General features: G+C 36.8%; 1 protein-coding gene across 1 annotated transcript in view; it reads right to left on the reverse strand.

Moving 5' to 3' along the window:
• ROCK1 (Rho associated coiled-coil containing protein kinase 1) overlaps positions 1-9,444 on the reverse strand; it is a 1,092,122-nt gene extending 1,082,678 nt beyond the window's left edge. Inside the window, exon 1 of the mRNA XM_053714968.1 lies at positions 8,871-9,444. Within this exon, the coding sequence (XP_053570943.1) occupies positions 8,871-8,963 (93 nt within the window). The 5' untranslated portion in view covers positions 8,964-9,444. The remainder of the gene's footprint in view (positions 1-8,870) is intronic.
• Between the last annotated feature and the right edge of the window lie 4,381 nt (positions 9,445-13,825).

A 13,825-nucleotide genomic window follows, 5' to 3' on the forward strand; every position in this document is an offset into this window, starting at 1 on the left:
TAATGAAATAAAAAAAAAAAAAAAAAAAAAAAAAAAGAAGAAGGATAGAAGGATAGGGCCATGCACTGATCCCTGGGAGACTCCACTGATTACCTTTGTCCAATTTAAAGGGACATTCAAGTCAAAATTAAACTTTCATAATTCAGACAGAGCATGCAATTTTAAACAACTTACAAATTTACTTCCATTAACAAAATGTGCACAGTCTTTTTATATTTACACTTTTTGAGTCACCAACTCCTACTGGGCATGTGCAAGAATTCACAGCACATACGTATATGCATTTGTGATTGGCTGTCACATGATACAGGGGGAGTGGAAATAGACATAACTTTGCAATTTATTTAAAGGACACTCAAAAATTAAACTTTCACTATTCAGATAGAGCATGTCATTTAAAACAACTTGTGAATGGTCTTTTTATATTTAAAATTTTTGAGTCACCAGCTCCCATTGAGCATGTGCAAGAATAAGTGTGTATGCATTTGTGAATGGCTGACGGCTGTCACATGGTACGTGTATGCATTTGTGACTGGCTGATCACTGTCACATGGTACAGGGGGAGTGGAAAAAGACATAACTTTTAAAATTGTAAGAAAAAAAAAAAAAATCTACTACTCATTTAAAGTTCAGACTAAGTGCTATCCCATTGATCATGCATTTGTTGATTATGCAAATCTACAGTGTTGACTGGTCCTTTAAGTATTATCTGTTTTTTACTACTACTCGTTACTCTGTCTTTTATCCAGTTATTTATCCATGAGCTAACATTTTTAGCTATTCCCAGCCCCATAATTTTGTACATTAATCGCTCATGTGACACTGTATCAAACGCCTTTGCAAAATCCAAGTATATCACATCAACTGATTCCCCTTAATCTATATTTTTACTTACGTGCTCGTAGAATCTAATTATTATTATCAGGTATTTATAAAGCGCCAGCAGATTACGCAGCGCTATACAAGTAATAATAAAACATTACAAGGATGTATTACATACACAAACAAGTACAACATTGGGGTACATTACAGTTGTAGGTGCAATAATTGAGTTATACAAAAGGAGAGGAATGTCCTGCCCTTGAGCACAATCAGTAGTAGTTCACTTTAACCCCTTAAGGACATATTTTGGAATTTTTCCGTCATAAAACAATTGAGCAAACTGAAAGCTGTGTCCTTAAAGGGTTAAATACAAAGTGGTCTACAGGTAGAGAGGCTCTCAAGTTTACAATCTAAAGGAGAGGGAATGGACACAGAAGGAAAGGAGAAGAGAAATATGTCTGATATAAGGCAGGGTAAACTGAGAGTGAGTAGTGATGTAAGCAAACAATAAGAAAAAGTGTGTGGTGAGTGGGCAAATGAGGATTGGAAAAGAGTAACAGAATGTGGTTAAAGGGACACTAAACCCAGAAAAAAAATCATCTTAAATTGAAATATCGATATATTTTCTATATTTTTGTAATTTGCATTGCGTTTATAATATTTACCCTTTCTTAGCAATCCGATTGCGAAAATACAAGGTTTTCCAAACCCGACGGCGATTCATTACCATCATCCAATTCTGAACGATAACCCAGGTTATGAAAATGGCGTCGGTTTGATGATATGCGCATGCGCGATATACCGTCCACGTCATTCTTGACGTAACTCACAGCAAACCAGCAGACCTGCTGTGTTGATATCAGACAGAGCTGCTGAATAGAGCAGATAAGTGTGGATCGCTGCGAGAATCTCCCTAGTAATAACAAGCATTAATTCTATATGTATAGAAAAACGGACAAAATTATCAATGAAACCCATATTAATTTTATTTAACTGTATGCTCAATACACTGAATAGAGCAGGTAAGTGAGGATTGCTGCGAGAATCTCCCTAACAATAACGAGCATTAATTCTATATGTGTATAAAAACGGACAAACTTATGAATAAAACACATTAATTTTATTTCACTTTATGCTGAATTTGATGAATAGAGTTTGTAAGAGCAGAGCATATGCTTATTTACAATACCACTGTATGGGTAAGTGTGGTATCATGGATCAGATATGCACATGCGCGGGTCAACGGATCGTAATGCGCATGCGCCGGGTGACGACATTGTCACTTAATGATATGCACAAAATTGCAATACGATTGGAAATTGAAGTTTGGTGTGCACAGCCCATATTAGAGGGTTGGCTGTAATGATGTCATCTTAGAAAAATACATTTTAATTTTATAGTGTTCAGAAAGATCGTTGGACTGTAAAAGTAGGTAAGTGATGAAATATACACGTTAGTGATTTGAAATTGATGGTCAGGTTATGGACAAAAAACTTAAGTTTTGGAATCCTTTAAGTGTCAGTACAGAGGCTGTGAGAATGACGTAGTGTTTTTATCCTGTTTCTATCCTGGATTATTAGTGACATTATTAGTGGGTTATTGGCTAATTAGATTATTTTGACATGATCTCTCATAAAACCATGATGATTTGATATCATAATCTTGTTTACACAAATATATTCATTAATATAATCCTTTATAATCTCTTCAAGTATCTTCCCCACTATTGTTGTCAAACTAACAGGTTTACAGCTTCCTGGATCAGCCCTGCATCCCCCTTTATAAAGAGTGGCACCACATCAGCTTTACGCCAGTCCTGTGGCACTATGCCTGAGGATAATGAGTTGTGAAAGAGACTTGTCAATAACCGTGCTAAATTCCCATAACACCCTTAGGTGTATTCCATCTGGGCCTGGAGCTTTATTTACCTTAATATTATATAGTTTTTTTCCTGATATCCCCTAGAGATAACCAAGTTAATGGTATGGTCTTGTATGTTCTAGTTTGTTTCAAAGTATCCCCCCATTGGTTCCTCTCTCGTGTATACTGAAGAAAAGAATTGGGTTAGTAACTTAGCCTTCTCCATGTCACTATTAAAGGGACAGTCTAGTCAAAATTAAACTTTCATGATTCAGATAGGGCATGCAATTTTAAACAACTTTCCAATTGATTTATATCATAAAATTTGCTTTGTTCCCTTGGTGGTATTTTTGAAAAGCTAAACCTAGGTAGGCTCAAACCGATTTCTAAACCGTTGAAAACCGCCTCTTAGCTCAGAGCATTTTTAAAGTTTTTCACAGTTAGACAGTACTAGTTCATGTGTGTCATATAGATAACATTGTGCGCACTCCCGTGGAGTTATTTAGGAGTCTGTACTGATTGGCTAAACTGCATGTCTGTCAAAAGCACTGAGATATGGCAGTCTGCAGAGGCTTAGATACAAGGTAATCAGAGGTAAAACATATATTAATAACTGTTTATACAAAACTGGGGAATGGGTAATAAAGGGATTATATATCTTTTTAAACAATAACAATTCTGGTGTAGACTGTCACTTTAATCATGCTACCCTTCACACATTTTAATGTACCTATATTTTGCTTCTTAGATTTTTTGCCATTTATGTACTTAAAAAAAACCTTTTAGGGTTTGACTTAGAATCCTTTGCAATTAATCTTTCATTTTTAATTTTGGCTAATTATCCATCTTTTTTAAGCAATAACATGGCCCATTAAAGGGACAGTCAACACCAGAATTTTTATTGCTTAAAAAGATAGATAATTTCTTTATTACCCATTTCCCAGTTTTGCAAAACCAACAAGGTTATAATAATACACTTTTTACCTCTGTGATTACCTTGTATTTAAGCCTCTGCAAACTGCCCCCTTATTTCAGTTCTTTTGACAGACTTGCATTTCAGCCAATCAGTGCTCACTCCTAGGTAACTTCACGTGTGTGAGCTCATTGGTTTTTTTATGAAACACATGAACTAACTCCCTGTAGTGGTGAAATACTATCAAAATGCTTTCAGATTAGAGGCGGCCTTCAAGGTCTAAGAAATTAGCATATAAACCTCCTATGTTTAGCTTTCAACAAAGAATACCAAGAGAACAAAGCAAAATTGGTGATAAAAGTAAATAGGAAAGTTGATAACATGCCCTATTCAAATCATTAAATTTTTATTTTGGCTTGACTGTCCCTTTAATAACTGTGACCATCCTTATAGTCAGCTCCTCCAAATAAGGCAAATGGGGGGTAGAGTTTAGCTGTTAAACAATTGCAGTATGTTATTTTAATTTTAAAACATTTAGGCTTGGCTGATATGTTATTCTGTAGCAAGACAACAGGAATGTCTCATATTTACAAGTTGTTTACTATCCCTTTAAAACTTTTTCAATGGTTGTTGCTCAATTTATAATTAAATCAATTTATATTAAAATATGCAATTAACTTTGCACTTTGGATAGTTTTAGTAAAATGTATAAATAACTTGGAGCTATGCAATGCGCAAATTAATTGCAACATTTTTTAATATAAATTGATTTAAAAATAAATTGAGCAGCAACCATTGAAAAAGTAAAGTAGCCACCCTGCATGCACTTTTACACTGCCACCAGACTGGAAAAAATATTTGTAGAGATCACTGGATATGTTTATTCTATAGCAAGGTAACAAAAATGCCTTGTAGTTTTTAAGGTGTTCACTGACCATTCTATTAAAAGAAGAAAAGACAACATCTACACACAATAAAGGTAGGCTTTAAAAATATTTAAACCTATTTTTTGTTAATTTTTTTTTTTTAAATGCATTGTATGTCAGCAACCTGAAAATCTAATACCTTCTGTGGATGATCTATTGTGATATTCAGATGAGGCAATTCAACCTCTCAAAATAACAGAAGAGACTTTAAAGAGGACATTCTTTTTACACTTGAATTTCATGTGGTCTAATGTTCAGGAATAATTGTTACGTTTTATGGAACTATCATATCGTCTGATTTGTATTCCATTGTACCTGTATTCATATTGAATTTTCCATTAATAAAAATATCAACAAATAAAAAAAATAAAATGCATTGTTTTGCATTCCAGGGACACACCCCATAAAATTGTATTGTGTATGTCTATCTTATGTCATATGCTGTTGCTTATTAGTGACACATATCGAGTTCCTGCACATAATAAATGATAATGCAGTATATAGAAGGAACAGGGATCAGAATTCCATATAAAAGCTTTCAAAGCCTCTCTGGTAGGAGTGGGGGAAAAAATACAATTTTCATATTCAAAATTACAAGAAAACAAGTAAACATAAAAGTGTACTGCAGTTATTTTCACTCTGCATAATTAAACCTTACATTAGGGGAATACAATTTTGAGTTCAAATGGATATTAAACCCATTTTTTTTTCTTTCATGATTCAGATAGTGCATGCAATTTTACCTATTATACATTTTTCTTTATTCTCTTTGTATCTCTATTTGAAAAATCAGGAATTTAAGCTAAGGAGCTGACCCATTTGTGTTCAGCACCCTGGGTTGCGATTGGTGGCTACATTTAGCCATCCAATCAGCAAGTGCAACCCAGGTGCTGAAACAAAAGTGGTCCGGCTTCTAAGGTTACATTCCTGTTTTCAAATAAAGATACCAAGAGAATGAATAAAAAAATGATAATAGAAGTAAATTAGAAAGTTGATTAAAAGTGCATTCTCTCTCTCTCTCTACCACAAACGAAAAAAATGGGTTTCATATCCCTTTAGTGTCACTTTAACCCCTTAAGGACCAAGCTTCAGATGCTGGTCTTTTGGTTAAGGACCAAAGCAATTTTTGCTGGGTGTGTTCAACCAAAATTTCCATCTCTCATTTATTGCACCAACACATATTTTATACCGTTTTTTTTAAAGGACAAAAAGGGCTTTAATTTGATGTGACATATACATATATAAAAGTTCTCATTTATTATAAACAAAATACCAAACAATAAAAAGAATGAATGAAAAAACTACTTTTTTTTTTACAGTTTTGGTGATAATAATGTGTGCATACTTAGTGCAGCTTAAAGTGAATGTAAACTTTCATCAATGAGTGCTCAGTTTTTAAATATACTATTAAAAACAGGGGCACTTTCATTGATGAAAGTTTACATTGCACCGTATTTTACAAATACTTACCTTTTACTTCTTCAAAGCCGGATCGGCATCCCCCGCTTGCAGGTCCTCTGTAAATAAATCACCAATGACAAAACCAGCTTTCTCCAATCGCGGCAGGGCTTCACAAGATGAACGCTCTGGGGGGAAGCCATGATTGGAGGAAGCCAGATTCGTCATTGGTGACGTATTTACAGAGGACCTGCAGGCGGGGATGCCGATCCGGCTTTGAAGAAGTAAAAAAGGTAAGTATTTGTAAAAACACGGTGCAATGTAAACTTTCATCAATGAAAGTGCCCCTGTTTTTAATAGTATTTTTTAAAAATGGGCACTAATTGATGAAAGTTTAAATTCACTTTAAGAAAAGTAATTAAAAATAAAGTGTGTAAAGGGGATATTTTACCTTTTACTAATACGTTGGATTTTTTTACAGCATTGAAAGTAACAAAGATCTGTCTCTCTCCACTTCACGAACCGAACAGAGTTGGAGGGAGGCGGATCTGATGTCCCAGCAACATTGTGACCGCTGTGATTGGCTGTCACAGTGATCACATGGGCAGGGACATCTTGATTTGCTGTTGCTAGTCTTCCTCAGATGCTGAGGCAGCTAGCAAGAGTATTAACTCCGCAATCGCCTGTACCATGGTGATCTGGGGCTAATTTTACGGCATGACAGAATTATTCCGTCATGGGTTCTTACCCTTCTTTCCATTCCCCCTGTATCATGTGACAGCCATCAGTCAATCACAAATGCATATATGTATATTCTATGAATTCTTGCACATGCTCAGTAGAAGCTGGTGACTCAAAAAGTTTAAATATAAAAAAAAAGACTGTGCACATTAAAGTTGTTTAAAATTGCATGCTCTATCTGAATCATGAAAGTTTAATTTAGACTTGAGTGTCCCTTTAACTAACTTTACAGATTACTTATACTATCAAATCTGATTTATTCTCTTGGTATCCTCTGTTGAAGGATCAGCAATGCACAACTGGGACCTAGGTGTGCCAATGACAAAACGTATACATATGCAGCCATAAATCAGCAGCTAGCTCCAGGCAGTGCATTGCTGATGAGCCTATCTAGGTATGCTTTTTAACAAAGGATACCAAGATAATACAGAAAATTAGAATAGTAAAAATAGAAGTAAATTGTAAAGTTATTTAAAATTGTAGGCTCTTTCTGAATCATGAAAGAAAAAAAAAAATTGTATTTATGTCCCTTTAATAGATGTTCCCCCTGGGGAATCACTGACTCTACTCTACTGAGCAGTACTTTAACAATTTGTTTAACCACTTTGTGGGGTTAAAAACATAACTATAGGTTTACTACTAGAGCTAAAATAACTTGTATAAACAAACTAGAGCATGTCATTTTTCCACTATAAATCCCCTTTAAAGTTGCTTTCCTGGATTCACCCCTAGTTTGCTCCAAATGTTTATACTGCAATAACTGACTGTATCCTCATATTTCAGATATCCTGAAAGTGCCCCTGTTTTTAATAGTTTTTTTAAAAAACGGGCACTGATTCATGAAAGTTGACAATTACTTTAATCATTATAATATTTAGTTAGATGTCACTTTTAACCTAAATATGAGGACAAAGCAATCTGAAAACACCTAAACATTAAAGGGACTATGTTTCCTCAAAGAAATTGATTCCCTTTTAAAGATCATTCACAAAAATAGTGATGCGAGAGAATAATATAGATGATTTAAAGATCCCTTTAGAGTAATGGCTGTGTTTAATTTGTTTCACCATCAAAGAAGTAATGTGACCAAAGTGTCAACCTAAAAAAAAAAAAAAATTACCACAGCAGGAATCGCATCCAATGTAGAACCTGTCTAGGCAATAACTAAGGATAATTATAAACTCCTAAGCAAGTTCAGCCACAACTAAGCTGAGATGAACAGCCCCCAGTGTCAGTAGAACCAAGTAAGCATTATCTCAAACTATATGCAGGCAGAGATGATAGGCTTTGACCTCTTCTCTGCCAAAGAGCTGTAGTGTTCAAGCATAATCACATGACTGCCAGAGAAAGCTATAATGATTGCATTTAACCCATTGGTAATTAGAAAATGACCTATTTGATTCAAGCTAACCCCTTAGCTGCCAAAAGGAATCACACTTTCAAGCCACGTCTGGGGGGATAGATACATTACTACAGCTAAACACACTTCCCTGGCATTGTCACACCAAACTACATCATCAGTGACCAGGGGGGTCACAGCTATTATACAGAGAGCAATGGTAAACGTCAGCTTCACTTCCATCCTCACCTCAAAGCTGACAACCCCTCCCTAATGACAACTCAGCCAACACTACCATTCCTTCATAAACTCTCCCTTTGATATGAATGCTCTCTTTTCTAGGTAACTTGCTTTCAATATATTCACTCTATCCTAGAAATTTTTTAAAAAAAATTAAAAATGAGACAGTCAAATACAGTGCTGGTAACAATATGTAACATTTGTATCCTCAGGCAGCAAAAGGAAGCTGTTTACTGTAAAGCTTCTGTCCTCCTCGTAGCAGGTTATGTTTAGGAAAAGTTTACCCCCGCAAACAGATTTAACAACAGTGGCTAAGTGTTAATACATAAGTATATGGCCCAATAGGAAGTGAAATGTATGCAGTTTCTTAGCAAAATTGCAAAACTGTTTCCATGAGCTGACTAAGCTCCGGTCGGTCAGGAAATTTGCACTGCACATAAAAATCTTCACTTGCTGCCAGAGAATATGAATGCTACAATATTGCTGTATCCCATATATATTGAAATAAGATTTCATCCCTTGTATTTTACAGTTGTGGAGACACAAGCTCAGGAAAAGTAAAGTGTCATTGCATAACAAGCAACTAAACAAATGCTCCCTTAGGGGATGGTCCTGACGAGATGACACTCACCAGCAGACAATCTGTGTTAACCTCTGACTTGGGATCCCGCAACATGACATCGATCCTCCCATAGCGGGACTCGAAGCTCTCCCCGGTAGACATGACCAGAACAGTGACAGGCTGTCAGACTGGAGGCTAACAGCGACTTGAATTCCGTGCTATGGCTGCGCGCCTGTCAGTGGAAACGGTTCTCTACCTCCCCGTGATTTCGTGATTCTGGCCCTCACTCCCGCCTCAGGGCCGGGCTGTTCGGTGGGATGGTACCCGACATCCTCCCTTAGGGCCTCCGGACACATAAACTCCAGCCCGCCCCTGTCTTCCCAACTACTGACGACACAGTGTAACACTGCCGGGTACTGAGCTTGCTGTCACCCAAAGCGCCCCACGGAATGACTCTCCTACGACTCACTATAAGGGCCAATGGGACATGTCACCGCGGCCGCACTACGCTCTCCCCCCAATATCACTGTGTCTGAAGTACGCAGGCCTCCCGATTGTTGTACAGCTGATAGGCGAAGATTGTGTTGGCAAAGATACTCCAGGCTCACAAGCCCTCCACAAACATGTCCGCCTTCCTGTTCAAACACAGACGGCGGTGGGAAGGAGGTGAGACGCATGCGCCTGGTACTTACTGGGGCCCGCCTCGCATGTATGTACAGTATGCCAGTATGGCAATAAGGGATAATATCAAGCGGAGCAAAAGTTAGGTAAAAGGCAGAAATCACCTCTTACGTATTCATATGCCTGATACATCATTGAAATACAGCTGGAGGCGTTTTCAATAGCTCTGCAAAGTTCGCTATTACATAAATCTCAACACAAATATGATATTCTCCCCCTAATAATATTAATGAGGAAAGTTATCCTCCTCTAAGTGCACACTAAAAACTCTGTTTCCACACGGAGGCGCTCTGAGTTACAGCTATGTATAAATGCTATAATCAGTGCTGGTGTCAAGTACTGAAGTGGCTGGGACTACTGCCATCAGTAATGTGTTGAAAAGTTGGCTAATATGTTGCCTGGTAGCTAATTTGTCTGTATTGTAGGTTTTGTTTTAAAATGTTTTATTTTTAAAAATGTCTATGACCACACATCCAGGCAATATTATAATAAATAAAGACACAGACACAGAACCTGGGGGCAAAAGGCCGCAGCCCGCATTTATTATTTAAATTAATTGAATTAAAACTTTATTAAAACAACATTAACATTAAAAGGTGCTTGCCAAATTAACATAACGTGCCTTCCACTGGCGCTCCGCCAGGCACGCCCACATCCTTAACCTCTCCCCATACCTGAGGAGGTACCCAGAATAATTATATAAACTTAGCGGCTCGCTAGCACCCCGCAACAGCTGCAACAACCACTTACCAAAAGGGGAGGGAGGGCGCTTTTCTTCACAGGTCTTCGCTCCTGCTCTGCAAACCAACGAGTGAGCAACGGCTCACGGAACCACGCCCCTATGCCTAGAGTGAGGTCATTGGCCCCTCCTCTCATAGGCATTCCTCCGGGGCTCGATTGACCACACATCTAGGCAATATTATAATAAATAAAGACACAGACACAGAACCTGGGGGAAAAAGGCCGCAGCCCGCATTTATTATTTAAATTAATTGAATTAAAACTTTATTAAAACAACATTAACATTAAAAGGTGCTTGCCAAATTAACATAACGTGCCTTCCACTGGCGCTCCGCCAGGCACGCCCACATCCTTAACCCCTCCCCATACCTGAGGAGGTACCCAGAATAATTATATAAACTTAGCGGCTAGCACCCCGCCACTGCTCGAAATCCCTTCGAGCACCAACCCACAGGGCTAAGGCCTTTTTCACCCCTTCACTCATGTTGAAATTAAAAAGGCGTTATATAGATGATATCATCATCATATGGAAGGGTACGTTGGAGGATTTAATATTTACTTTTGACATCATGAATCAGAACACTGTAAACCTTAAGTTTACATAAGAATGGAGCTATACAGCACTGACGTTTCTGGACTTAAGAATCAAAGTGAGAGAAGGAAGACTGGAAACATCAACGCACTTTAAAGACGTAGACAGTAACAACTATATACATAAGGAAAGTTGTCACCATACTAAATGGAAGAGCAACATCCCAAAAGGACAGTTGCTACGAATGAGAAAGAACTGCTCTAATGCCACGAAATGGGAAGAACAAGCTTCATTAATTAAAGGAAAATTTGTAGAGAGAGGATATGATGAAGAAATGCTGGACCAGAAAATAGATGAAGTCAGAAAAATAGATAGAAAAAATCTGACCAAATATGAAGAAAAAGTCAAAGAGAACTTCACTGAGAACAGCTATAATATAGCAATGATAACTGAATATAGTGACAACAAACAAATAGTAGAAAACATCTTCCGGAAACACTGGGCATTGCTTAAGGATGATGACATAATAGGAGACAAGCTGCCAGAGTACCCGAGGTTCATATACAGAAAAACGAAGACTGGCACCCAGCCTCCAAAAAAAGAACAAGGGGGGAAATACAGGATGTCTATGGAAAAAGGGTGAAAGGATTTTACCCTTGCCACACGTGCAAAGCGTGTAAGTGTGGTACTAAAACAACCAAATTCATCTCCAATAACACCAAGGAAGAATTTAGAATACAAGATTTGATACGCTGTCAAGACAAGGGGGTCATTTATTTATTACAATGTCCGTGTGGACTCCAGTATGTTGGACAGACGTCCAGAGTTCTCAGAGACAGGATCCGGGAACATCTGTTAATGATTGAAAAACTTAACATGGAAACACCCCTCTATCAGCACTTCACAACTAAACATCATGGGAATATTAAAACATTAAAGTATATAGGAATTCAAAAGATAACAAAAAACTGGAGGGGAGGTTTGAAAAACTACTAACCAATTAGTCTAAATGGATATTCCAAATAGACTGCCTGTTTCCAAGAGGCCTTAACAACAAGGAAGACCTTTCACATCTGTTGAACCCCTAAATAAGTAGCGTATATCAAAGAAAGATACTCTAAAGATGATGAAAGACATATGTGAACAAGACATATGCAAATCAAGATTCTCTAATCAGGACCTCTCCAGCTACTTTCATCTAGATTTTCTGCTATACATATGCCATGCAAATGAACTGTACTCATTGTATCCCCTGTCTCATCCTTTAGTTCAGCTGTTATCCTTACCCTTCTACTCTTTAAATTATTCCAAAATAAGGGATATTAAAGATTATATCCTCTCTACAATTGAACATTTTTCAATAAGGACCTAGAACCCTTAATAAAGACCTAATAAACACTTAGAACCCATAGGTAAAACAACTAGGGTCTAAATAAATTATTTATATAAAAATACCAGAACGTCAGAAGCAACTTTCTCTATTGTACAGTGAGATACAATTAGATATACACAGTTAGACCGTAAGGTAAGACTCTATATGGAAAAGATCCCTTTAATCATCATAGTAAGATTCTTTAATATATTAAAGATATAGTTCTAATTATCGGCCCTGAAAAGCCGGTTCAAGAAGAAATGCAAATCAACGTAGTAAAATATTAATGAATAAGTATCTTGTACCCCCATATAGTAATATAACACTGATCAAAAAATCAGAAGGCTGAATATAAATTGCACTTAGGCAACTAATGCCAAATTACCTTGTAATTCAGTATAGTCTTTATCCATTGAAAAACAAAACGTCAAGCAGCTTGAGATCCTTAGCTAAGATGCTAGGACTCAACTTATCAACATTGATAAATATCTATAGAATTATCTAACAATTAATAATAAGATATAAAACGTCACCTATAACATCAAAGGAAGAGACATGTCAAATAGACCTATCCATACACCTACGATTTGATGTTTTGGCTCCTTCACCAATCTGGGGACTGGAAGCACCTAGAAAGATATGTATTATAGATTAGATCTCTAATATATCTAGTTTGCACAGAGTATCCCCCTATACTGATTAATGGTCGGATGTATTACAGTAAACAACAGACTCCGTTTCCAGCCAGTCTCTGATTGGCTGTTATAAGCCGGCTATAAACCTATTAGACAAGCTGACCAAAGATTCACATTCAGGGTTGTATACTACATTTAGATTACCACAATAATATTATACATTATGGTAAAGAAATCTAGGTCATCAAAACCGATCTCTATATAAACACCGGTGCTAATAGTCATTATTGAATTGATAAGGTATATTTAGTAATTATATAATAACCGAGCTTTTAAGTGATATATTTAATGAATATAGAAATCACCCATAGAAAATATACATTGAAGCACACTCCCTTTTCAGGGTGAAATAGAAGTCAGGTCTGATTGTAAAGATCTGGACCAATAAGATCTTTTGAATTTCGACACCCCCATCTCTCTGTATGCGTAACCTCCCTTCTGGGTTAAATAGAATTAGAAGACGGCCCTGATTGTAAAGATTGAAACCAATAAGATATTGACGTCTCCACAGACCCATCTCTGTATGCGTCATATATAAAATATGCGCATGCGTTCCTGAATAGAAGGATCCGAATCATTAGGGAGAATATATCTCCACACCTCTATTCATGAATGAAGGGATATAAACCACTAAGGTTTCACTAGGTAAACCTCCTCTTCCATTCATAATGGAATGATACAGATATAGTCAAAGGACATATGAATATGTTAGAAAAAATCTGTTTATGAAAATACACATTAGGTAAGGAATCATACTGTGGTAATATTATAGTTATTTTTATGTAAACTGCGGAAAATAGTCTCCAATAGGAGAGTCCCCCATCCCCCCTGGATAGTATTCAGGTAGGAATCACAATGTAGGTAAAGATTCATATTGAGATAATAGTGGTAGATCTGCTGTTATGTGAACTATCGGGTGACAACAGTATCTAAAATAAACTGAGATGTCTATATATGATAGCGGAATGACTATAACATTATGGACAGATCTGTTTTTATGTAA

Source organism: Bombina bombina, chromosome 5, assembly GCF_027579735.1.
Source record: "Bombina bombina isolate aBomBom1 chromosome 5, aBomBom1.pri, whole genome shotgun sequence".
NCBI classification, from domain to species: Eukaryota; Metazoa; Chordata; class Amphibia; order Anura; family Bombinatoridae; genus Bombina; species Bombina bombina.